The sequence below is a fragment of the Cornus florida genome, unplaced genomic scaffold, assembly GCF_030987335.1.
Source record: "Cornus florida cultivar Cherokee Brave unplaced genomic scaffold, ASM3098733v1 CherokeeBrave_3.0.0_Hap2_Chr11, whole genome shotgun sequence".
In the NCBI taxonomy this organism is placed as follows: Eukaryota; Viridiplantae; Streptophyta; class Magnoliopsida; order Cornales; family Cornaceae; genus Cornus; species Cornus florida.
Window position 1 is genome coordinate 68,776,977 of NW_026775581.1, and position 23,927 is coordinate 68,800,903.

The window sequence follows — 23,927 nt, forward strand, 5'->3', positions numbered from 1 at the left end:
AACCCCAAAACCACCTCGTAAGATATAACCCAAGAAAACCCCTGTTGTTAGTCCTAAAAGACCCAAGTTAGCGAGTCCCCTCAAGATAAATGTCTCTTCCACTTTCCATTTTAAAATATTCATCATCTTATTCATTGAGAGAAAGAGATCAAGAAAGGGTTAGCGAGTGACAGTTCGATAGAGATAAGGTTTTTTGGCTGAAAAGAGAGATTTTGTTTTCCCTTCAGAAGAAAGTTTTTTATTTTTATTTTTTTAGCGCTAGAGATATTGATAAGGAGAAGATGATGTGGCACATTTTGATTGGTCTAAAGTTTATATTTATTAACATAACCACTTATATGGATTGATGTAATAAATGAGGACCAACAAGCTAGTGGCCTAGTGGTACCAGACCTCTACTTCCCAAAAAGGAGGTCAGCGGTTCGAGCATCATATAGAGGCATATGTGGCCCTTTAAACAAGGGTATAATAGTCAAATCATCATTATGTTAATGGCTACTTAAAACCGTGTCCTTAAATGTAACTGTGTAATAATTCAGGAGGCAATTCTTAGTATAAAAGGGTTTTGTGAAATTGGCTGATAGTTCAGGGGGATTTTATGCACTTTACCCTTTTTGTTTTTTAAAGTCTCACACATTACTACAAACACTTGACACATATACCTCCAATATTACATGGCGAAACCCTTCAGATATTCAGGGTCACGCTTAGCAAATACTTTAAATATTAAATAAATAAATAAAAAGCTTTGGGCGGGAGGCCCACAACTATTTGATTGTTTTGTTGAAAAGATAAACCAGTAGCCTTCGATTAAGTATCAACTTTGTGTTTTTTTTTTTCATAATGAAGTTGTAATTTTTTTTTTTTTTTGTCATTTCGGCTCTGTTTGTTTGAGCGTGAAAAATATTTTATGTGTTTTTTGGTGTTTAGTAGTCCCAAATTCAAAGAAAATCTTTTACGGAGGAAAATAATTTTCCAAAATTTAACCAAAACAACTTACCAATTAATCCTCTAAAAATCGTTTTCCGAGCCTATCAATGTCACTTTGGATCCCCTCAACAAAAGCATAAGGCATAAAAAATATCAATCTAAGTGCGTGGAAGAGTTACATAGTGACCAAAAAGCACTCTAGAAAGAGAGTTTAAAGAGAGAAAGAGAGTGTCTAGAGAAAGAAAGAAATGAGACCTTTAATAAAGAGAGTTTTTAGAGAGAGAAAAGGAGGAGCCCTTTTATATGTGGTACAATGACCAGAAACCAAACAATTATTAAGACAAGAGCCAGTAGGCCAATACCTATTGTGGAGCGAGAGGCACAGGACCAATCTATACTTTAATAACAATAATACAATTTCTTATTTTTGGTTTCTTTAATTTGCTTTATTATATTTTTTTGTCATCATTATTGGCTTAGTGATTAACCTGTAGTGTTGACCATAAGGGTTCATCCAAGGACAATCTAAGTATTTTGATGATTACAAACCATTAATGGTGTTTAAGGACTAATGTCTATATTGAATGTTATTAGATGATTTACATTCAAAAAAGAACCTCAATGAAGATCACAAAGATCATTCCAAGTATTCCTACTCAAAAATCACATATATAGAAAGTAAATGATACAAAGGAAGAAAGCAAGTCTACCTGAAAGCCTACACGATCATGGACAAAGCATAAAGAAAGGGGTAGATAGGTTAGTGAGTGTTTAGGATTCAATGTCAAGGTATTTATGAATCCATTTGAAGCTCATCTCTATAAGACCATGCATATCATTCACTATTCATTTGCTCATATGGAGTTTTTGCTAAAGAATGAGTTAGTTCAAACTTGCTTAAGCTTTGAAAGAACTCATCACTTGTGCTAGAAATGCTAAGACCATGCACATCAATCACATGATCCACTTTGGTCTCTAGAAAGTAAAGGTTAAGGCTAGAACTTATATTGCTCATCTATGACGCTTTCATTACCATGCCTTGGTAAAGGACATTAAGACCTCAGTTTGCACCTAATGAAAAACTGTATTTTTGGCTAAGTATGAAAAATGACTAAGTATGAAAAATGAAATTTTGAAATAATGAGTATTTCAAAATAATTTTTCCCAATAATAACTTTTTATACTTTAAATAGCCTAAACTGATTTTATGGGATTTTTTCATCAATTCTACATTAGCCTACACGGAGGATCAAGTTTTACCAAAACTGTCGGAAACCCCAATTTGTACTAAAACTGAATTTTCACATTTTGATTTAGTTGATTTTAATTTTCTTATATTTTTATTGAATCCAAATAGGGGGTACTTTCTTATTTACATTGTAAACGTAAAGCAAATAGACATATAAATACTCTAAAGACATTTACTTAAATGTTTTCAATAGAAATAAGGTATGTGTAGAAGCCCTGTGCAAAAGCTAGTAGCAAATCACTGAACAGTTTTTATTTTCTGGTATAACTACAACTAAGCCGACTCAATCTCCAACCTAGTTGACTCAATTAGGTCGAGAGTCCTCATTTCTAGAATCCTAACCCAGCCACTCGATTTGCAACTGAGCAAACTTTTTTCTTAACCCAGTCGACTTCTTTAGACCGAGGCTTATCAATTTGCAGAATTCTTATTTTGATCAATTCAGTCAACTCAATTCAAAACTGAGTCGACTCAGTTATGAATTAGCCGACTTAGTTCACAACTAAGTCGATTCCTTCTTGTGTCAACAATAGCTGCTTCGAAATAATTCTTTTCTGACCAAAAATTTGATTTGCAGATTTCCTTCTAGGCTGTCCCCCATGCGTATTCTAACTTAAATATTTTATATTGCATGCTTAGACTTTACTTCATTGAAATAAATAATTTTTATGAAGCATGCTTGGACTTTGTATCTTGAAGAAATATTTTATAACGGGTATTTTGAAATAGAATGCATATACATTCAGCTGAAGAAGTCAACAACTATTTTGTTTTTGAAAGGGACATATGCATTATATATATTTCCAAATTTGAAATGCATCAATATTTTGTTCAAAAAGTCTTAATCATGGAGAAGATTTCACAACGGCTATTTAAAAGTTTTTGGATATACCACTCCATTCTTGTTGCAGCCATTTATGAGAATTAGTATTAGGATTTTTGGTCAAATTGATTTTTGGTGACCCCATTAAATTGGATGGAATGTCACATGGTGCGCGCTGTGAATTTTACTATGACCATAGATGTGAATTTTACTATGACCATAGATGGTTTTGCGAGGATTTATTTGGTCCCACTTGAAGAAGATAGGCTGAGTGTCAATTGTGAAGATCGTATTATCTGATAACACAACAACAACAGAACAATGTCAATCTAGTTTAGAAAATGCAAGGTCCATTGTAAAAACAAGATACTAGTAGATCAATTAATTAGCAAGGGGTTCTCTTATTTTCCTACTATTAAAAACTTTATATATATATATATAGTCGATCTCTCTCTATCCTGTTGTTTCTCTCCTAAAAATTTGCTTACTACGAGTATATCAAGAAAATCTTTTTCATTTCCAATATACTTTTAAAAGTTATTTATACCTTCTAAAAAGGAAGGTCTTAACACAAACCTAATCTCTTCTTCTCTCTAAAAAAATCTCTTTTTTCTCTCTCTACGCAAATAACAAATGTTGACTTCAATGCCACCAATTAAAAAACCCAATTAAACATTTAAATTAATCTTCTGCTATGATAAATAGCTTTATTTATTTATTTTTTTTCGATAAGTAAATTATGATAAATAGCTTAACCGTGTTCATCAGTCTAGTACCGTGTTCAATTAATCGTATCAATTCTGGCCATTCTCATTCATACATGGGAGTAAAATACTCTACCAAAACCCTCCACCACCATGCTCCACCGCCAACACGGGCTTGAATCCTGACAAACGATGCAGCACACCCACCCGTTCTGAATGTTTTTGTCTCGTTGCAACAATCTTGATATGCGCAGCCCTCATTTGCTTAATGACTCTTGCTGATAAAGCTCTATTGCCCCCTTCTATCAAGTTCCGAGTCAATGATGTTTCAGTCTCTCCCTTCATCGTCTCTGGTTCTCCATTAATAACCTCAAATTGGACCATTCACTTCACAGTTGCAAACCCTAACAATAAGACCATCAACTACGAATCGGCCACGGTTTCGCTTTTCTACAATTACAGCCACTATTATCTCTCATATGGGGATATCCCGCTGTTTAGCCAGTCCGGGAAGGAAGAGACGGTGGTGGAGGCGGAGCTTAAAGGGGAGCTTAAAGGGTCGTCAGTGCACGTAAGTAACAAGGTTTCCAAGTCCCTTACTAGGGATATGAATTCTCTTGGAGCTCTTGAATTCAAAGTATATGTTAGTTGTGTTGCTAGGGTTGAGCCTGAAACAGTAAGGAAAGGATTGTCACGAGAGTGAACTGTGATTCTACCACCATAGTTTTCATCTCCAATTCTACAATTGTAGTGGGGAGGTTGTTGGATGGGTCAAAAAGTGTCATGTACGTGTAAGATATAATTAATTGTGGCTTTTGAATTAGGTTTAATTCACTCATGCTTTTTGCTTTTCAATTGTTCAGTTTGCAGCTCTTAATAAGAAGAATATTATATTACTCGGTAGATTTAAGTGGTTGGTTATTGCTTTAGACCAAATCCAATCGATTATTAATTTACTTTATTAAAAATTAAATGATCATTTCTTTCTCCTCCCTTTTTACCATTAAAATAGATTGGACAGAATTTAAGAAAATGTTGATTATATATATATATATTGATTTTTTTTTTTTTTTTTTTTTTTAATGTACTATAGATATCACAATTGTAAGAGGTTGTGGTTAATTCACAATTGTAGGGTCGTTAATTCACAATTGTAGGGTTTCATTTGCTTGGATGTAAATATTTTATTTTTTTAGTGTTTAGTTGTTGTAAATTATTTATAAAAAAATAAAAATAAATTAAAAATAACTTACACATTAATTTTGGACAAGTTATTTTAGACAATTAAAAATAACTTACACATTAATTTTGGACAAGTTATTTTAGAGGCTGGGGTTGGTAGACTTGATATCTTAACCACCTTGACCTTAACCTAATTATTTTTCGAACATGCAAAACCTAAAAATAAAAAAAAATAAAAAACTATTTACACTGAAAAAAAACATTTTCCATACCGCTAGCGAGTAAAGGAGACGGATAAAAGAAGAGTTGGGTTTCCCAATTTTCGAGCGAGCTAAGCTTGGCAATATTAGAATTACTGGAAATTATATATATATATATATATAAATCAAAAAAATAACAAGGTTAGTGTCACTACAGAATCCTTAATAGCTCCGCCTCAGCCAAGAAATAAACGTTCACCATGGTAGGCTCCGCCCCTCAGAAATAAACGTTCAATCACATCCCAAATGCGGATGTGGTCAGCAAAATTTTCTCTGCCCTTTATTCTCATAAAAAAAATCATTCCGAAGGACTTGTTGCTGTTTAATTGGCTTACCAGTTAGCTTTAATTCCTGCCGCCAGATCAGGTATATAATATATATCTCTTTATAAATTCCCAACTTCTTTACATATTTGAGTTGTTGTTCCTTCAATTCATGCCTGGAAGCTCATAATACTGTTAGTAGCATATATGCCTTGTGTTGCTTGGGTTGTATGCATTTAAATTTTGGATCTGTTCACAAAACTTTAGTTTCACATGCCATGTTCTTCTTGAGTATCTCTATCTTGGACTCCGCTGCGGTCCAGATTCAGCCACATCATCATCCTCCATATTGGAATTTGAAAGAAAATTTATTCTTGTATCGAAATGTCAAATCTATTTGTTTAACTTAAAGGTTTCTATCTCTTTTTTGGTGTGAATAGAATCCATGTTTGAACTTATTTAAGCTATCAAATGGATAGAAATCCCTTTGGGTAGACAAATAAGTTAAAATAGTCGGTCTAAATATCATTACTCTGAAAGAAAAATTATTCTTATAAATATGACAGTACACAAGCCTCACACGTGTAAGAGGATGCCGTGGTTGAATCTGGGCGGGAGAGAGATTCCCAAGGAGAGGATCATTTTTCGTTCATAATTTCATGCCCTTGACATGTTTAACATTACAGAAAAAACCAGTGTAAGAGAATTATCAGTGACTGTATATAATTGCAGAGATTACCAACATATATGTCAATTGCACTCCAATATATTGCATGCTCTGTTTCAATTCAGTATGATCATCCCCTTTTTGTCTCTCTCAAATCACTGTATCCATGGTTTTTCAGAGCATGACTTATTGGAAGAACAAACTTGACCTATTCTCTATTGATTTGTGTCACCCAACAGCCCCAACATATAGAAAACAAATAAATAAATAAATAAAAAGGAAACCAAATCAAGATTCTTAATTGCATAACAAGATTTTGTTGCCAGTTCAATCATTTTTGGAAAATAGTTTTGATTTATTTAATTGCGATTGAAAGTTATCAGATGACTGATCCAACTCCACTGGCTTTAAAATGTTCACTAACACATTTCTCTAGTACACGGGGATGACGCCATTGTCCTGCAAGTTCTCTTCTTTGATATACATTCATACCATATTAGCCATTATTTGTCAACCACAAGTATAAAAATAATTCGTATATTTTCTAATTTAAGTCGCGTTCAGTAGCTACATTATCCTGTCCTTTTCCTTTCTACACAGTACATATAAATTGCATTAATAATATTTGGCAACATCAAACGTTTTCCTTTCTCTTGCTCCACTTTATATAAACTGCATTCGTTCTTCCTACCAGCTTTTCGATCCTATAGATGATGTTTGTGGATGTCTGTTGCATAGCAACATAGTAAATTCTTATGTTCTTGTAGTATTTGGCAGTGATTGGACCAAGAAGATGTTGGGGAATGTTGCGGAACAGCTAAGCAGTATCAGCAGTCTTGATGAAAAGATGCAAACTCTCGAAAGCAAAATTAAAGATTTGAGCTGCAGAGAAGCCGATGTTATTGCAATGCTGCAAGATGCGGAGTTTCGAACAGGAAAGAAACGCAAGAGACAGGTTGATAATTGGCTGGATAACGTACAAAAGAAGAAAAATGAATTTCAAAGCTTTGAACGAGATGTACAAGGAAGCAACGTTTTACAAAAACTACGGTTGGGAAAACGGGCTGAGAAAATGATTGGTGAAGTGGAATTTGAAAAAAATTCAGGACTGCTTGAAGAAAGATGACATCTTGCGCATTGGAATTTACGGGATGGCAGGAGCAGGGAAAACAACCTTGGCAACCCACATCCACAACATACTTTTGAAAAGATCTAGAATTTGTAATCATGTTTATTGGGTGACTGTATCACAAGGGTATAGCATCCATCAATTGCAAAATGACATTGCCAGAATGGTTAAACTGGATCTCTCAAAGGAGAATGATGAGAAAAGGAGGGCAGCCAAACTCTTCCAAGCGATAACAAGAATGAAGAAAACGGTACTCATTTTGGATGATGTATGGGAACATTTTTCTCTGGTGAAGGTGGGAATTCCTTGTAGGGTGAATGGATGTAAGCTGATTCTAACTACTCGCTCATTGGAGGTATGCCGTAAGATGGAATGCCAAGAAAAGATCAAAGTGGGAACTCTCTCTGAGGAAGAAGCATGGAACTTATTTATGGAGAAGCTTGGGCATGGCTTCACACTTCCTCCAGAAGAAAAAGAGATAGCAATGTCCGTGGCAAAAAGATGTGGTGGTTTGCCACTTGGGATTATTACAATGGCCGGAAGCATGAGGGAGGTGAATGACATTCGTGAGTGGAGGAATCTGTTAGAAGAACTGAAAGAATCTATGAAGAGGCAGCAAGATATGGAAGCTGAGGTATTCCCAATTTTGAAACTTAGCTATAGTCGCTTGAAGGATGAAAAATTGCAGCTCTGCTTTTTGTATTGTGCGCTATTCCCTGAAGACTACAGAATTGAAAGAGAGAATCAATTGATACCCAAGTTCATTGTGGAGGAACTGATAGATGGAAGGAAGAATAGGCAAGCACAGTTCGACATGGGTCATACTTTGTTGAATAAACTTGAGAACGCCTGCTTACTGGAAAGTTGTGAGAATAAATTTGATCGTAGAAGTGTAAAGATGCATGATTTGATGAGAGAGATGGCATTGAAGATCACAAGAGAGAGTCCCCGATTCATGGTAAAGGCTGGTTTGCAATTACGTGAAATACCAGAAGAGCAGGAATGGAGCCAAGATCTGGAGAAGGTTTCCTTGATGTACAACAATATAGAAGAAATTCTAGATGGCACATCACCAAGGTGTCCTAAACTTTCAACCTTGTTGTTGCAAAAGAATTCTAAATTAAGGAGGATCTCAAATTCTTTCTTTGCGCACATGTGTGGCCTACGTGTTCTTGATTTATCCCAAACTGCCATTGTGGATTTGCCTGGCTCTATATCGGACTTGGAGAATCTCACTGCACTATTACTTCGTTTTTGTGTCGAACTCAGGCATGTGCCTCCCTTGGGAAAGCTTAGGGCATGACAGGTGTTAAACCTCAGTGGTACTCGTATTGAAGAAATACCTCAGGGTATGGAAATGTTGGTCAACCTCAAATGCTTGTATATGGAGTACATGAAAGATATGGAGATGTTTCCAACTGGGAAATTGTCTAGCCTGTCCTGTCTCCAAGTTCTTAGACTTGATTCATTTTCACCTGGACTACATATAGAGGAAGTAGAGCAGTTGGGGCATCTGGAAGAATTTGAAGGGCGGCTGTATGGTATGCGTGATTTCAAGAAATTTATCGCATCCGGACGCTATAGGCAGTTGAGCATCTGCTGTCTTCAGGTAGGCGAGTTCAAATCTACACATAGTTTCTATCCACATGATAAAGAAGTGAAGATAGGAAATCGCAGGATCGTGAATGGTAAAGAAGATGGGTTTTCATTGCTGCCACCCGACATTCAGTACCTGAATATTGAAGGATGTGACGGTGTTGTTTGTCCATCATTTATTAATGCAAGAGGTTTGAAGGAATGCAGACTCTCAAGGTGTGATGGCATAGAGTGCTTCCTGTCCTTGTCTTCTGATGAGGTAGTCCCATTAATTAAAAGCATTCAGGTTCTAGATCTTGATAAGTTGCAGAATTTAAGTGCCCTCATTAAGTGGGAAGGACCAACATTTTCAACTCCACATGGTACCCTTTTCAGTCTTGAGTATCTGTTCATTAGTGATTGTCATAAGATCAAGAAGTTGTTACCGCCTGGAATGCTGCAACACTACCTCCCAAACCTGAAATTAATTAGTGTCCATAATTGTTATCAAGTGGAGGAGATAATAGGAGACGATGGAGAAGAATTGGACACAGGCCATAACTCTTCTTCTTCTAACAATTCTACAATTTTCACCCTCCCAAAATTAAAAGAATTTGCTCTGGAAGGCCTCCCGGAATTAAAGAGCATCTGCAGGGGGGTGATGGCTTGTGATTCCCTCGAATTTATTGGAATACGAGAATGTACAAAGCTCAAGAGGATCCCTTTCTCTCTGCCACTTGTTAATGGACAACTATCTGCACCGACGACTCTTAGAAGCATCCAGATACTTGATGATGAAGAACTATGGTGGGAATCACTGGAGTGGGAGCACCCCGATGCTAAGGATGTCCTTCGGCCATTACTTGAGTTGTGTCAGTTCGGCTGTTACTGAAGGCAAGCTATCAATAATGAATGCATAAGCTGATCACTGGTTAAACTTTTATTTCACTTCTCTCTCTATCAACATCCATATTTTGATAATATATTTAGAATTCTTTTCAGGTTTCTTTTTCTGTGTTTTCAACTTGTATGCTGCTTGGTAAAACTAAAAATTAAGGGCTTGGTTCAGTTTTCTGTTTTCTAAGAACCAAAAATAAATAAATAAATATACAAAAACAACTTTGTTGACAGTTTCTGAGAACTGTTTTGGAAAACTCAGTTAAAAAAAGTTATAGTTCTCCTAAAACAGTTTAAGTTCATCAAAACTGTGTTATGAGAACAAACCAAGAAGGCCCAAGCATAAAAAAAACTTTGAGAACTGAATTTTAACTCCCACAATATTAAGTATCAATTGTAAATTGAGAATTTCTTTAATACTTGTTAAAAAAATGTAATTCTTTTCTTTTCTTTTAAGTGATATTCATATTGCATTAACTTTATTTATCAAAAAAAAATATGTACTGATTGAGTTACCAAATAACTCCCAAGTAAACATCATTCTATATATAACATTATTTGTACCAACTGGACAATCAATTTTCCTGTAACTGTTCTAACAACTTATATCATTGTATCTCCTTGTTTCAGGTAGGACATGAGTCATATGACCAAAGCCATACCAAGTCGGAACCATTCTCTTGGCGTTGCCACAAAAAGGCAGAGGCACTTGATAATTCTGATCCTTTCGCAAGTAAGACAATCATCAACCTTCAACCATGTTTAATTTTCAAGTTCAAGACTCAGTTCTTCCTTCAAACCTAAGTTTCTCTTCAAACATCCTGCTTATCTTCCCATAATCTTGGATCCTTTGCACATGTTATTTTATCGTGTATGTTTACGTCTTTTGATTATATATATATTTCAGATAACACACGTAATGGTTTCTGATATTTTTAGCTTATAGTTTCTTCCATGATGCTATATATGCCCTTCATTGCATGAACCTCATTTTTAAGTGTTTAGAAGGAAAATATGATTTTTGTTTTCTTTTCCGTATAAATACAAAGAAAATATGTCAGATAATAAAAATGAAATCTGTATTCTTTTACTTTCTGAAAGAAAAAAACGAGAGGAGGAAATCTATATTCTTTTTGGATTATCTGTCCAAAAAGTGCTCAATTTATGGAAATTTATTGCTTCGTTGTCCTTTACAAATGTAGAACATTGCTCAAAATGAGGGACTTCAATTACTTTGCCGAAAAACGGAGGTTATATTGATATGGATTTGTTTGTTTGTAAAAGAAAACTAGGTTACAAGATACTCAAAATAAAAAGAAAAATTATTACAATAAAAAATTGGTATTGGAGTGGCTGAATGTTGAGAAATTAACTGAAAAATGGTTTCTAGAATTCTTCCTCTTATAGCCCCAATAAATAAATAAATAAAATAAATAAAATTATGGCTAGGAGTTTATGCGTAGAGGAGTGTCTTTTTGTTTGACTTGTAGCCCCCATAACACCACACACACACAAAAGAAAAAGGTAACTGGAATAAGTAAATCTAAGAACGGAAATGATTTGTGGTCCAAATTTGGGCCATGCCGAATCGTGGGACTCACAGTTCATGGGTAGCGACGCTTTCATTAATCCAATAGTGGATTGGATTGGATTGGACCACCCGGGATCAGTGGTCAGGATTAACTAATAATTTCTCGTTCGTGTAAAGAAATTTTGAACTCGGAAAGAATTAAGTACAATTGTTTCGTGCTAGATGGGGCACTGTTTGCAACTAAATAATAATGAATTCTGTAACATTTAACATTAATCGGGGACAAATCCACCACCAAGGCTTGTGGCCTAGTGGTATCTCCTCTCCTCTTAAGAGATTTTGAAGGTTATGATTCACCTTCTGTTTTGGCTAGTTCTCTGTATAGTCTTCATCAAGCATTTTTCTTTTAATAACAGGATCTTGAATTTGATATACTCCATATGTATATAAAGATAACATCATATGTTGAGTCTTTGTTAAAACATTATTGCTGAGACCATTCATTTCTAATATGGCTTTTATAATATTCATTTTCTGTTTTAATATTATTGCAGTAACAGGAATTATCAGGAACTTCTGAATCAGAAGATGAAGAAATCTCGAGATCAGTTTGCAGATTAAGAATCTCTGGTTCAGATTCAGAGGATTCAATTTCAGAGTTGAGCAAAATTTGGCACATTTTGTTTTTTCACATCTTCATCGATGTTTAAATCATTTTTCTTTTTCTTAGTTAGGCACTGATTTTTTATAATGCCCTATTTTACCACATTTTTAATCTACTGGTGTTTTCTTATTGTACTGTTTTTTATTTGCTTTCTATAATATTTATTTTTAGAATATTTTCTAGTTTTAGATTTATATTAATGTCGATAAGCTTAAGACAATTGGAACAGTTTGTTGTACTGTTTTTATTGACTTGTTTTTAAGTCGAATAAACCTATATTAGAGATTTTCTTTGGTTTAAAAGGAGGAATATCCTAATTTCTTAAATGACCTTCAATATTAGGGTAATGAATTTCTTCTGCATTTTTAATGAAATCATCAAGGGAAATTGATTTAGATTTAGAAACATTATATCGCACTCTCCATTTTTTTTTTTTTTTTTATTTAAGAAGTTAAAATAAATTATACAAGCTTGAACCCCTTATCTCTCCTTTCCTTTGGAGAGGACAGGGTAGATTAATAACTAAACTTAATCAATTATTTAATTAAGTTAATCAATTATTTTACATAATTTTATTGTAGCCTACTTCATTTATTTGGAATAACAGCACACCTATATAGTTTATTACTTTATTGAAAAAATTACCTCCTAGTCTTACTTCTATCGTTAAAAAACAAATAAGCCTTAAAATTTTCATTTAAGACGTTTTTTTTCTACCCTCACTAAATTATATATACTCTAGCAAAATTAAATAATAAATTTTAGATTTTTTGTCCCTAATAAATTTTAGATTCAAACTTTCACATATAAAAAGAAAAAAAAAATTCATTTTGCAGATTTTTTTTTTTTTTTTTTGGTACTAAAGTCGTATTCTACTCAATATTTTTTGAATCGAATTTAAATTAGATTAATTATTATTTAAACTCATAATTCAATATTATTAAGTAACTAAAACTTATAGGAATATATAACTTGAAAAAATTTAGAGTTACAAAATTTACTTATATATAGCAAGGGTATAAATAGAAGAAAAAAAACATTAAAAGTAGAATTTATTGATCCCAAAAAACAAAAAAAGACTTATTTATCTTTTAATAATTAAAAAGTAAAATTTTGTGGTAATTTTTCCTAATTTATTAATCCTATCAAGTTACACACTAATCTACGCTCTAATATTAGGAATATAATGGTCCCTTATTATAGTGGACAATAGAACTAAGGGCACTTTCGAGTTTTTGCCATTCAAACCTTCACATTGCCCGCCAATTGGACACTCACACGAGCGCAGACAAACACCCACTCTCTCTCTCTCTCTCTCTCTCTCTAAACATGCAATGGATTCTCCTCTGCGTTTCTCTCTCTTCATCCTCATAATCACCGCCATTTTTCTTCAATCACGAGCTCTGAAAGGCCCTCAAGAACAACTCAATAGTTTCCAACCCAAGCTCATAGATGTCACTAGCCCAACCACCTCTCCTCCTGAAACAAAAAGCACAACATTTACAACCTCAATTTCTGATCCTCTCGTTCCGGCCTTATTCGTCATCGGCGACTCTTCCGTCGATTGCGGCACCAACAACTTCCTCCTAACGTACGATCGTGCCGATCGTCTTCCCTACGGCCGAGACTTCGACACCCACCAGCCCACCGGCCGTTTCTGTAATGGAAGAACCCCTGTGGATTATCTCGGTAACATTCACTTTCTTGATTTTCTGTTTGGTTGCTGAGAAATTTGTGGAAAATAAAAGGAAATAAATGTTGGGTTTCGTGGTTATTATTGTTTTGTTGTCCAAGAAATGGAAAAAAATAATAAATGACAAGCAGTTTTGTTGGAATCAGTTGAATGAAAGATCTAGTTTTGGGGTTTTTTTTATTTTTTTATTTTTTTATTTTTTTCCTACTACATTTTCTCAGTAACCAAACGGATGAGTTGCTTGTCCTGAAATTTTGCTGAAACTGACATTGAAACAAGATTTGATTTTGTTTTATTGGGTAGTAATTCTTGATTGGGTTACCAGTAAAAAAAAAATTGTTTTTGATTGCACTGATTTCTGAATTTTGTGACTATACGTATATATATATATATATATATATATATATAGAGACACTGAAACAAGACTTGATTTTGTTTTATTGGGTAGTAGTTCTTGATTGGGTTACTTACACCCCCAAAAAAATGCTTTTGATTAGGCAATGCTTTTGTGACTATATATATAATATATATCACCATTTTTTTTGTGGAATTTGATATTTATTAAGATTATTAAAATTATTTCTTAATGTTTTGATTACTGTAATTAGCAATGCATCTTGGGCTTCCATTTGTACCGAGTTATCTCAGCCAATGCTGCTCTGTCGAAAATATGATTCATGGAGTGAATTATGCTTCTGCTGGTGCTGGAATCATTTACTCAAGAGGGTCAGAGTTGGTATGTTTTCCATTATTTTTTTTTGTTATTCTTGTGTTCATATATTTAATGCTGGTTTTATAGTAGTATTACTTGTGAATGTAATTGGTTCTAGCTAGAACTGGTTTATACGAAATCACTGTTTCACAATTACTTTTGAAGATACAAGTATGTTGAACTGTTTTAAGGAAATAAAAACACATTGTCATGAGTAAAGTATTGCTAATTTATGTTGATCCCATACATTAATCTCTCTTTAATTGCCTAAAATTTTCGTTCTTTCACTGTTTTTTGATCTATTGAGGTTATTTTTGATGTGATACTTTGCAGGGCCAACACATCTCCTTTACAAGGCAAATTCAGCAGGTTATGGACACCTTTGAGCAGTTCATACTTAGGATGGGCAGGGATGCAGCAGCTAAACTTGTTTCGGATTCAATATTTTTCATTTCGATTGGAACCATCGACTATGTACATTACTATCTACGTAATGTATCCAACGTTCGATCTCTGTTCCTACCATGGAGTTTCAACCAATTTCTAGCTCACACAATGAAGCTGAAGATTAAGGTTATTCCCCATTCTGTTTCCATTGCACTGTGTTCAAAACTTTTTACCCAAAAACAAAAATTTGTTGGAGTCAATGATTATGACATTTTATATTTAATTATTTTGATTATTGAGTATCTTAGAACCATATTGACCTCTAGAAAGTACCCTATTTTATAATTTAAATTCTAGTAATATTGGAATGGATAATATTCCTCCTATTGAATTTCTTTTCTTTGTTGCTTAGCTGAGTGAAATTCTTGAAGAATGACGTCTTTTTTCTACATGCATTGTAACATTTTTTTATGGAACAGAACTTGTACAATGCAAATGTGAGGAAATTGGTTGTGATTGGATTGCCTCCTATAGGCTGTGCTCCTTACTACTTGTGGCAGTACCAGAGCGAAAACGGAGAGTGTGTTCAGTTGATAAACGACATGATAGTGGAGTTCAACTTTGTCATGAGAAGCCTGGTCGAGGAGCTTGGTCATGAGCTCACTGATGCCAATATCATCTTCTGCGACGTGTTTGAAGGTTCCATGGATATAATTAAGAATCACAATCGTTATGGTATAAACAACTGAACTCTTTTTTCCTCCCATTTCATTAGATTTCTCTCAGTACAATCCACATCTCATGTCATATATATATTATACGATCCAGGTTTCAATGTCACCACCGACGCTTGCTGTGGTGTAGGGAGGTATAGGGGTCTGGTCATGTGCCATTCACCAGAAATGGCTTGCAGTGATGCTTCCAATCATATCTGGTGGGATCGGTTCCATCCAACGGATGCAGTGAATGAAATTCTGGCAGACAACATGTGGTCCGGTCTGCATTCACAAATGTGCTATCCCATGAACTTGCAGGACATGGCAGCTCAAACAGCCAAAGGATCAAATAGGGAATTTCAGCATTGGCTTAACTTTGCACTTTTCAGATAAGTATTTGGTCTAGCAATACTAGGATCTCATAGACAGGAATAGTTTAGTAATTGGAATTGTATATGAACTAGCACTGTATAGAACTGTTTTTCTTTTGACAGGAATTTTAGCGTTTCATATATGCAACATTACCAAATCGGATGTTTCTTCTCAGAGAAAGTTGCTAATCTCATCTTCAATGTCTGTTTTCAGTTCAAAACTGGAAATGCAGTTGTGATTTCCCTGCACGGATAAAATCTATCGAATTGATATGTGTTATGAATGCATATGAAGACTTGGAATTGTTCTGTTCTTTGATAAGAATTTCATATATTGTTGCAGTAGGCATTAAGCCATTGGATAAAGGGATGCTGTTTTATTAGTGTCATTGAACAACCAATAGAAACTGTGTGTGTGTGTGTGTGTGTGTGTGTGTGTTTGTAATGCAAATAGGACTTGCCCGATGAATGTTGATAATTATATTCCTATGAGTGTGTTTACTTTACACCCAAGTGTAGTTCAACTCCCCAAGTACCTAGTTTGAGCTTGTGTTATATTGGTGTTGAATGATACGGACATGTTAAACACACCCTTTAACTTCAAGTCTTTAACCAGTTTAATTTTGCTGGAGTTTGTAGAATGACTGAAATTCCAAAAGTCCATTAATGTTTATTAAAAACTCAATCATGCTTTATTGGGCTGGTACAGATTTTTGGTTCTACAGGCTATGTTCTGAGAATTTATTTCAGAAATTATCCCAAGCAGTTCCAAATAGTGGCCTAGGGCTGCAAATGAACCGAGTCTAGCCGAGCTTCAGACTATTCGGGATCAGTCATTCGTTATGTATGTCATCATGTTTCTCACTTTCTCTTTCAGTTATGTAGGTCATCATGTTTCTCACTTTCTCTTTCAGTTATGTATGTCATCACGTTGCTTACTTTCTCTTTCACCAAATGCGAACTTAATCAAACAATACTTATAATTCCATTTCACAGTCAAATTTGCTGTAGCTTATTCAATGGCATCACAAAGAGATGGGGGTACAATCCTTCTTCATAAACACACACACACACAATCCATTTCACCAACAATTCATCAACTAATATAAAAGAATAACCTGTTTGTTGAAAAAGAACGAAGAAAAGAAAAATTTAGTGTTACCTATTGTAATTTTGTAAATTAAATATGGAAAAAACTAACAATTTAATGATCAAAGATCTAAGGACAGAAAGGACTCAAGTGCCATTACACTTGAGATGGTATCTACTATTGTGGTCATTTGAGTAGTAGAATGAGGAAGATCAAGAAATGTAGTCAGCAAACAGAAAAAGAAAAAAAATAAAAGACCAGACAAAGTGTTCAATGCTCTGTTCACAGGAAAGAAAAAATGAGAAGTTGAATTCAACCTCACATTTATCTTAATATTTTTGGCAACATTTAAAAACCAAAGGAAGCAACACAAAAAACCATCACATGTGTAGTATATCTGACCAAATGATGAAATCAGAAATCATAACTCTCTTATTAGTTGGGTAAAGAACAGTAATAATCTTCTTACTGCTTACTCCACAACCACCAAAAGAAAACAAAGAAAAATCACTTCCAGAAATTGGCTAATATAGCCTTCAGAACAAAAATGGAGCCAAAGGGAAGCATCAAATGGAAAAGTCTAAACACGATGTCCCCGACAACAACCTCAGGCCCCCAAAGCCAGTAAACTCCACAAGGCATATCAAAGGATAAATATTATAACCAAATTTTACGGTCATTGTCAAAAGCAAGAAAACGAAGCCCAGCTCAAGGAAACTAGGTTGAAGCTCCATCAAGATGCAGAAACAATGAATTGTTGAATACATACCACATCAGGAGTGTGTTGGAGTTAGAATTTTTTCCCTGATTGGAAACGATTAGGAATGACATGGATGCAACCATGACAAGTTGACTTTTTTCCTGATTGTTTGTGCAATGACACGTTTGGAATGTAAAGAATGTGTTGAATATATTGTAATATATATATATATATATAGACACACGTTATATATGTGAGTTACAAAAACAACGGTAATACAACATGCATGCTTTTAGAATGTGTCTATGAAATTTGATCATAATAACTACCATGCTTCTAGAAAGTGACCATTGAAGAAGGTACATGACTTTTGGTGGGTGCTGCACATTCTGGATTCACTTTTTCTGTTCTCTTTCTTGTGTCTAGTCATAACAGTTTCAACGAGTGTTTAGGGAATTCTTTCAGTATTGTTAACTACAGAAATTAAGGCTTTGTTGTATCTTAGAGGTATTTTGCTATGGAACCCGATAGCAAACTCTTTCAGAGTGGGGGCAAATAACACCTTAAGGACAATGACTACACGCCTCAAAGCCACAAATCATTCTTCCTTCTTCAATCCCGTGTATTTGACTCAACAGAATGGAACATAAAGAATGGATTATAATGCGCAACAGGTGCCACTTGAACATGCACCTTCTTGCAAGCTGCTGAAAACAATGATTTGATGAATGCTTGATGAATGTAGCTTCCAAAAACTGTCTAATAACATACACACAAATATAATATGCAATAAAAACCTCCTGTGCATTGGGCAGTCAGTGAACATCCTAATTCTATGGACTAAGCCATGAACAGTGGCCCAATGCAAAGCTGCTCCAATGAAGCATTGGCATTCACTCAGATGCAAAACAAGGGCTGTTAAGGTTATTATTGGATATAAACACAACAAAATCATGTCATGAATTCATAACTATGTCATGCTAGATTCAAATTACTAGAGAACAATAAACAAGTAAATAAAAATACAAAAGGATCATCTATCCTGGAGACTACTGCTGTGGGTCAGTACATCCATAGAGATTCATTTTACGAAATTAATAAATTCAGGAAACTAACAATAGTATTGCGGGAAAAATGGCGACTGAATTGAATTCAACATATAATTATGCCATCCTGATTGTAGACATCTAATTATGTGGCTTTAGCACAAACAACTTTAAAGTCTAATAAAAATGAAAATGAAAACCTCCCACAGAAAATGACAAGAAACAGAGCAAAAATTTCCATCAAAATAATCACAGCAACCCCTTTTAGCACAAAGAAATGGCCACACAGTTTAATCGTCTTTGTCTAATTTGCAATATGCAAGTAACATAGATTTACAGCATACCATTCATCGGAGGGCTGCTTGTCAGCCACATCAGCAATTCAGCATCATCATCTTCACTGCCGTTTTCCCACATGATGTTACTGCAATTGCTTCCAACTCACTTGGGGCTGCTTGTCATTCCCATCAATGCTGTTGGTTTCAATGCTGTTGGGTGAAACCAGGCTCTCCACATACAAAACATAAAAATAGGGACAATTACAAATTTCCGTAAATGTACTCTCTTTCATATTGTACGATCCCAATTTTGTTTCACGAATCAGTAGAAGTTCACCATTCCTCAACATACATAATGGTGTGAAACAAATGCCCACGTTAGACCACACCTCAACCAAACCTCCATTAGCACCATTTGAGAAAGAGAGTACATACAGACATTCTTCGAAAACCCCTATTGTGAGAAACTCGCCCTGAATACCATATAGGGATATTTCACTAAACACCTCCTTGGATGGATCAAAAGAAACAATTACCCTGTCAACTAGTAGTAGCCAACGAAAAGATCCATTCCGGAAGATTCCACTACATAATGACAATTTCAGCAGATCAAAATTACAACTCACGCATTGCGTTCTTATCCAAGAATTGTGTCCAAGACACAGGTTGGTGGTGTTGGCAATTCCTTAGAGACTCTAGTGGAAGGGTTGTATAAGAGGAACAAAGGGCGGGGTCGACCAATAAAAAGACAAATCAAACCATTGCAAGAACCTATTACATGGACAACGTTATTTAACAATGGGCAATCCAACTTCACTATTGCATTATTAATATCGTCGTTGTTGTTATTGTTGTTGGCAAGTAATGATTCATAGTCTATTATTGATTGGGAAGTGGAACGAGAGAGAAGGATTTTCTGGCAGTTGTAGGAGAGAATTGATCGATTGAGATGCAATTTGAGGAAATAGGGATCAGAAATTATGGAAAGAAATTGTTTGGATGCGCACCTAAATCTCATAAGAGATTTAACTGGAACTCTTGAGAGGATGTCCATCTCGATATCTCCAGATAGGTTCAGCGACGATTCCCTTGTCATCATATAGTTTGATCAACCGAGTCCACTCGGTAAACTCCAACCACTCGGATCTAGGTTCTCAGATCAAAAGCTTGTCTGAGTTCAGACGTCCGAGTGACGTGTATATTTTACACACAAAAAAAGTGTTTAAAAAGACTGGAGTTGCTCGAATATACATAATGTTTTTTTTTTTTTTTTTTTTTTTTTTTTTTTTTTGGGTAAATCAATTCATTAGAAGAAAAAGAAACTATACAAAGGGCAAAGGCCCAAAGCCACAGGCCACAAAAGAAGCTAAGCCACCAGGCCAAGCCAAAGCACAAAAACAAAAATTGCCGTAGCAATAACAGACATCATCGTCCACAAACATAAATACACCAACAACAAAGCAACTCCTACAGAGCACTTTCAATCACGGAACTAGGGAGATTCCATGAAGCCGCAATGGTTCTCGCAGCTCTAGAATCACGAAACTTGCAAGACATAAGACGATTCCGAATAGAGTCATAGATCAGCTTAGTAACCAAAGCGATGGAGGCCATTTAGTTCGTGGCATGTCTTCTATTCCTCTCACTCCAGATGAAATACACAGAGGTTGTGAGGCATAGCTTGTACACATAAGCTTCTGGCGCCTTTGTTCCATCCTTCCACATGGATGCACTCCAATTGGTTATGTCATATAAGTTGAAGTCTCTAACATATATCCCACACAAGTGTTGGAAGAACATCCAAATTTCAGAAGCAAACCTGCACTTAAAAAAGAGATGTTGATGACTCTCAGCAGCAGCAAGGCACAATGAGCAGTAATTGGGAACAATCTTCTTTGCTAGAGCTAGGCTGTCCCTAGTTTTGAGTCTGTGACTAAGAGCAACCCAAGCAATAAAAGAAAACCTCGGAATGTGATTAGAAAACCAAATGACAAAGTGCCATGGAATAGATGGGGAAGGTGAAATAAGAGCACAGTAAGCAGTAGCAAGGTGGAAACTACCAGTAGAAGAGAGAGTCCAAATAACTGAGCCATGAGACCTATTTCTCAGCACAGGAAGATGCTCTGTAGTCCCAATGGTGGGAACCAATTCTTTGAACAAGCATGGAATTCTCCACTGATCATGTCTAATGGGGCATTGGACCTTAGCCCCATTATCCCATTGCGAGCAAGCAATGATGCTGTGGTCAATTCTGGTATTGAGAGGCCCTGATGGAAGCCAGTAGTCATGCCAAAGAGAGACATCCTTACCATCGCTTACCATGTGCTTGATGAAAGGTCTAGCAAGTCCTCTAAGATGGAAAAGCATCTTCCAATTCTAAGAGCACACCTGAGGAGGCTTCAAGGTCCAGAAACTGCGATTTTTTATGAGGTTCTCATGAGTCCACTCAAACCAAATGGATTGGCCTCTATCCTTGAATAGGTTCCAAATGTGCCTGAGCATGGAGATACGGTTCAGAGCAGATAATTTAGGTATGCCTACGCCCCCAAACTCTTTTGGCTTGCACACATTCCACCAAGCAACTTGAACTCCTGTAGCTTTCAAATTAACCCCTATCCAAAGAAAATTTCTTAACACAGTGTTGAGTTGGTTAATGACCATCTTAGGGATTATAGATAGGTTACACCAAAAACCAGTCATGTTGAGCAAGATGGACTTAATGAGCTATAATCTCCCTGCATATGAGAGGAATCTAGTTGTCCAACAAGTGATTCTAGCTGTAACTCTTTCAACAAGAGTTCTACAATAAGTTGCACTGAGTCTCTTAGAGCATAAAGGCATCCCCAGGTACCTGATAGGTAGACTTCCCAACTCAAGACCACACATACTAACCATTTGTAGTTGAGTATCCACAGGCACATTAGCAGTAAACAAAAGACTCTTAGAAAGGTTAGGGAAAAGCCCAGATAGCTCTGAAAATGTGGTAATAGACTTGGTTATAACAAAGAGTGAGTGGACATCACCATGGCAGTAAAACATGAGGTCATCAGCAAACATGAGATGGGATAACTTGGTTTTCTTACACTTCTAATGGTAAATGAAGTTAGGATCATTGCAAATAGCCTATTAGGTAATAGAGGAAAGGACATCCATCACAATAACAAAGAGGAAAGGGGATAGAGGGTCCCCTTGCTTCAACCCTCTGGTGCCTTTGAAAAAACCATGGAGCTCACCATTGATAGAGACTGAAAACCTTGGACTGGTAATACAAGCCTTGATCCAATTAACAAAGATAAATGGGAAATTAAGGATCTGAAGAGTATCCAGCAAGAAGCACCAGTTAACAGTATCATAAGCTTTCTGCAAGTCAACTTTGAGAGTGCATTTAGGACTATTAGAGCTAGAGTGGTAACCCGTCATCAATTCTTGAGCCAGCAACACACTGTCCCCAAGTCTTCTATCCTTAATAAACGCAGTTTGGCATTTGTCCACAAAACAAGGAAGAACAGGTTTGAGTTTGTTAGCCAATAACTTTGAGATAACCTTGTAGATAGTATTGCAACAAGCAATGGGCCTAAAGTCCTTCATACAATTAGGATTTTGTACTTTGGGAATGAGAGCCAGGTAGGTTGCATTTATCTCCTTGAGTAAGAGACCAATAGAGAAGAAATCTTTCACAGCCTTGGTTACATCATTACCAATAACAGACCAAGCTTTTTTATAGAAACAGGCATTATATCCATCTGGCCCTGGTAATTTGTTATTCTTGAGGGAGAAAAAACACTTCGTAATGTCCTCATTAGAAGGGATGGAACAAAGAGAAACAACAAAACTTTCAGGAATAGTTTTTTGGTAAATTGATCTAAGAGCATCAATGCCAGAGTAATTACTAGTTCCCCCACCAAAAATGGTTCTGTAGTAGTTGAGAGCTTCCTCCTTTATCACATGGTTGTTGCTTGTGGTAGTACCATCAGCAAGTTGGAGAGAAATAATTTTTTTCCTGTTACACCTATTGTTGAAAGCTTTTATAAAGAAGCTTGTGTTGCCATCCCCTTCCTTAAGCCAATTAATTCTGGAATTCTGAATAAAGAACATTTCCTCAGCAGCTGTAAAATCAGTGTAAACCTGAAGAAGCTCTCTCTCTTTAGTCCTCAGTTGTTCATCAAAGGGTCTAGAGTCAAGAGATTTCTGACAAAGGTTCAGGTCATCCTTAACTGCAATAACTCTTAAGGAGATCTCACTAAACTCTTTAGTATTTAAAAGCTTAAGATGTTGCTTCAAAGACTTGAGCTTCTTGGTCACTTGGAACATAGAGTTCCCATCCACCCTAACATCCCACACATTGGTGACAGTGGACAAGAAATCCCTATGGTTCCCAAGGAAATTAAAAAACTTGAAGGGACTATTTCTTCTTGGATTAGGATTACCAACTTTAACAACCATTGAAGAGTGGTCTGAGACTCCATGGGGTAAAAATTCACACTCAGAAATAGGGAAAGTAGTAAGCCATTTGTCATTTGCCAAAACTCTATCAAGCTTTTTTGATATATTGGTTGCACCTAGGCTTTTGTTAGTCCATGTAAAAAAGGTTCCACAATACCTCAGATCACAAAGTTCAGAGGTGTGAATACACTTATTAAATTCATCAATAGCTGGAGTCCATCTCTGAGATCCACTAAAACACTCTGAAGGGTGCCTGATGACATTAAAATCTCCCAAAAGAAGCCATGGAGTCTGTGGGGTAGCTGCAGCAAGTCGACATATATCTTTCTACAATTCTCTCCTGTAGGCGGCATTATTGTAAGCATAAATGATAGAAAGACTAAAATTAGTATGATCACTATCAATAGTGATAGAGCAGTGGATAGCCTGAGCACTATCACTTAATTTCTGGACTTTGATGAACTGCGGATCAAACAAAATCCATATCCTCCCAAGAGAGGAATGGCTATAGTTGTGAAATAACTGCCAAGAAGGGGCAATGTTCTTCAGTACAGAAGTTGCATTTCCTTCTTGGACTTTGTGTTCCACAATAGCAATTAACTGGAGCTTAGATTCAT

General features: G+C 35.7%; 3 protein-coding genes and 1 pseudogene across 3 annotated transcripts; 3 read left to right on the forward strand and 1 right to left on the reverse strand.

Moving 5' to 3' along the window:
* The first annotated feature begins 3,974 nt into the window (after nucleotides 1-3,974).
* On the forward strand, nucleotides 3,975-4,409 carry LOC132281240 (NDR1/HIN1-like protein 3). Its single transcript, XM_059782965.1, has one exon. It carries the CDS (start codon nucleotides 3,975-3,977, stop codon nucleotides 4,407-4,409), a length of 435 nt encoding a protein of 144 aa, XP_059638948.1.
* Nucleotides 4,410-5,044: 635 nt separating this feature from the next.
* On the forward strand, nucleotides 5,045-12,083 carry LOC132286081 (probable disease resistance protein At4g27220; annotated as a pseudogene).
* A 1,086-nt stretch (nucleotides 12,084-13,169) lies between these two features.
* LOC132284453 (GDSL esterase/lipase 7-like) lies at nucleotides 13,170-16,066 on the forward strand. Its single transcript, XM_059786565.1, has 5 exons — nucleotides 13,170-13,563; nucleotides 14,176-14,303; nucleotides 14,613-14,852; nucleotides 15,146-15,401; nucleotides 15,495-16,066. The coding sequence occupies exons 1-5, from the start codon at nucleotides 13,209-13,211 to the stop codon at nucleotides 15,773-15,775; spliced, it is 1,260 nt and encodes a 419-aa protein (XP_059642548.1). The 5' UTR covers nucleotides 13,170-13,208; the 3' UTR covers nucleotides 15,776-16,066.
* A 4,415-nt stretch (nucleotides 16,067-20,481) lies between these two features.
* On the reverse strand, nucleotides 20,482-21,189 carry LOC132281241 (uncharacterized). The gene has a single exon (XM_059782966.1). The coding sequence runs from the start codon at nucleotides 21,187-21,189 to the stop codon at nucleotides 20,482-20,484; it is 708 nt and encodes a 235-aa protein (XP_059638949.1).
* Nucleotides 21,190-23,927: the final 2,738 nt, after the last annotated feature.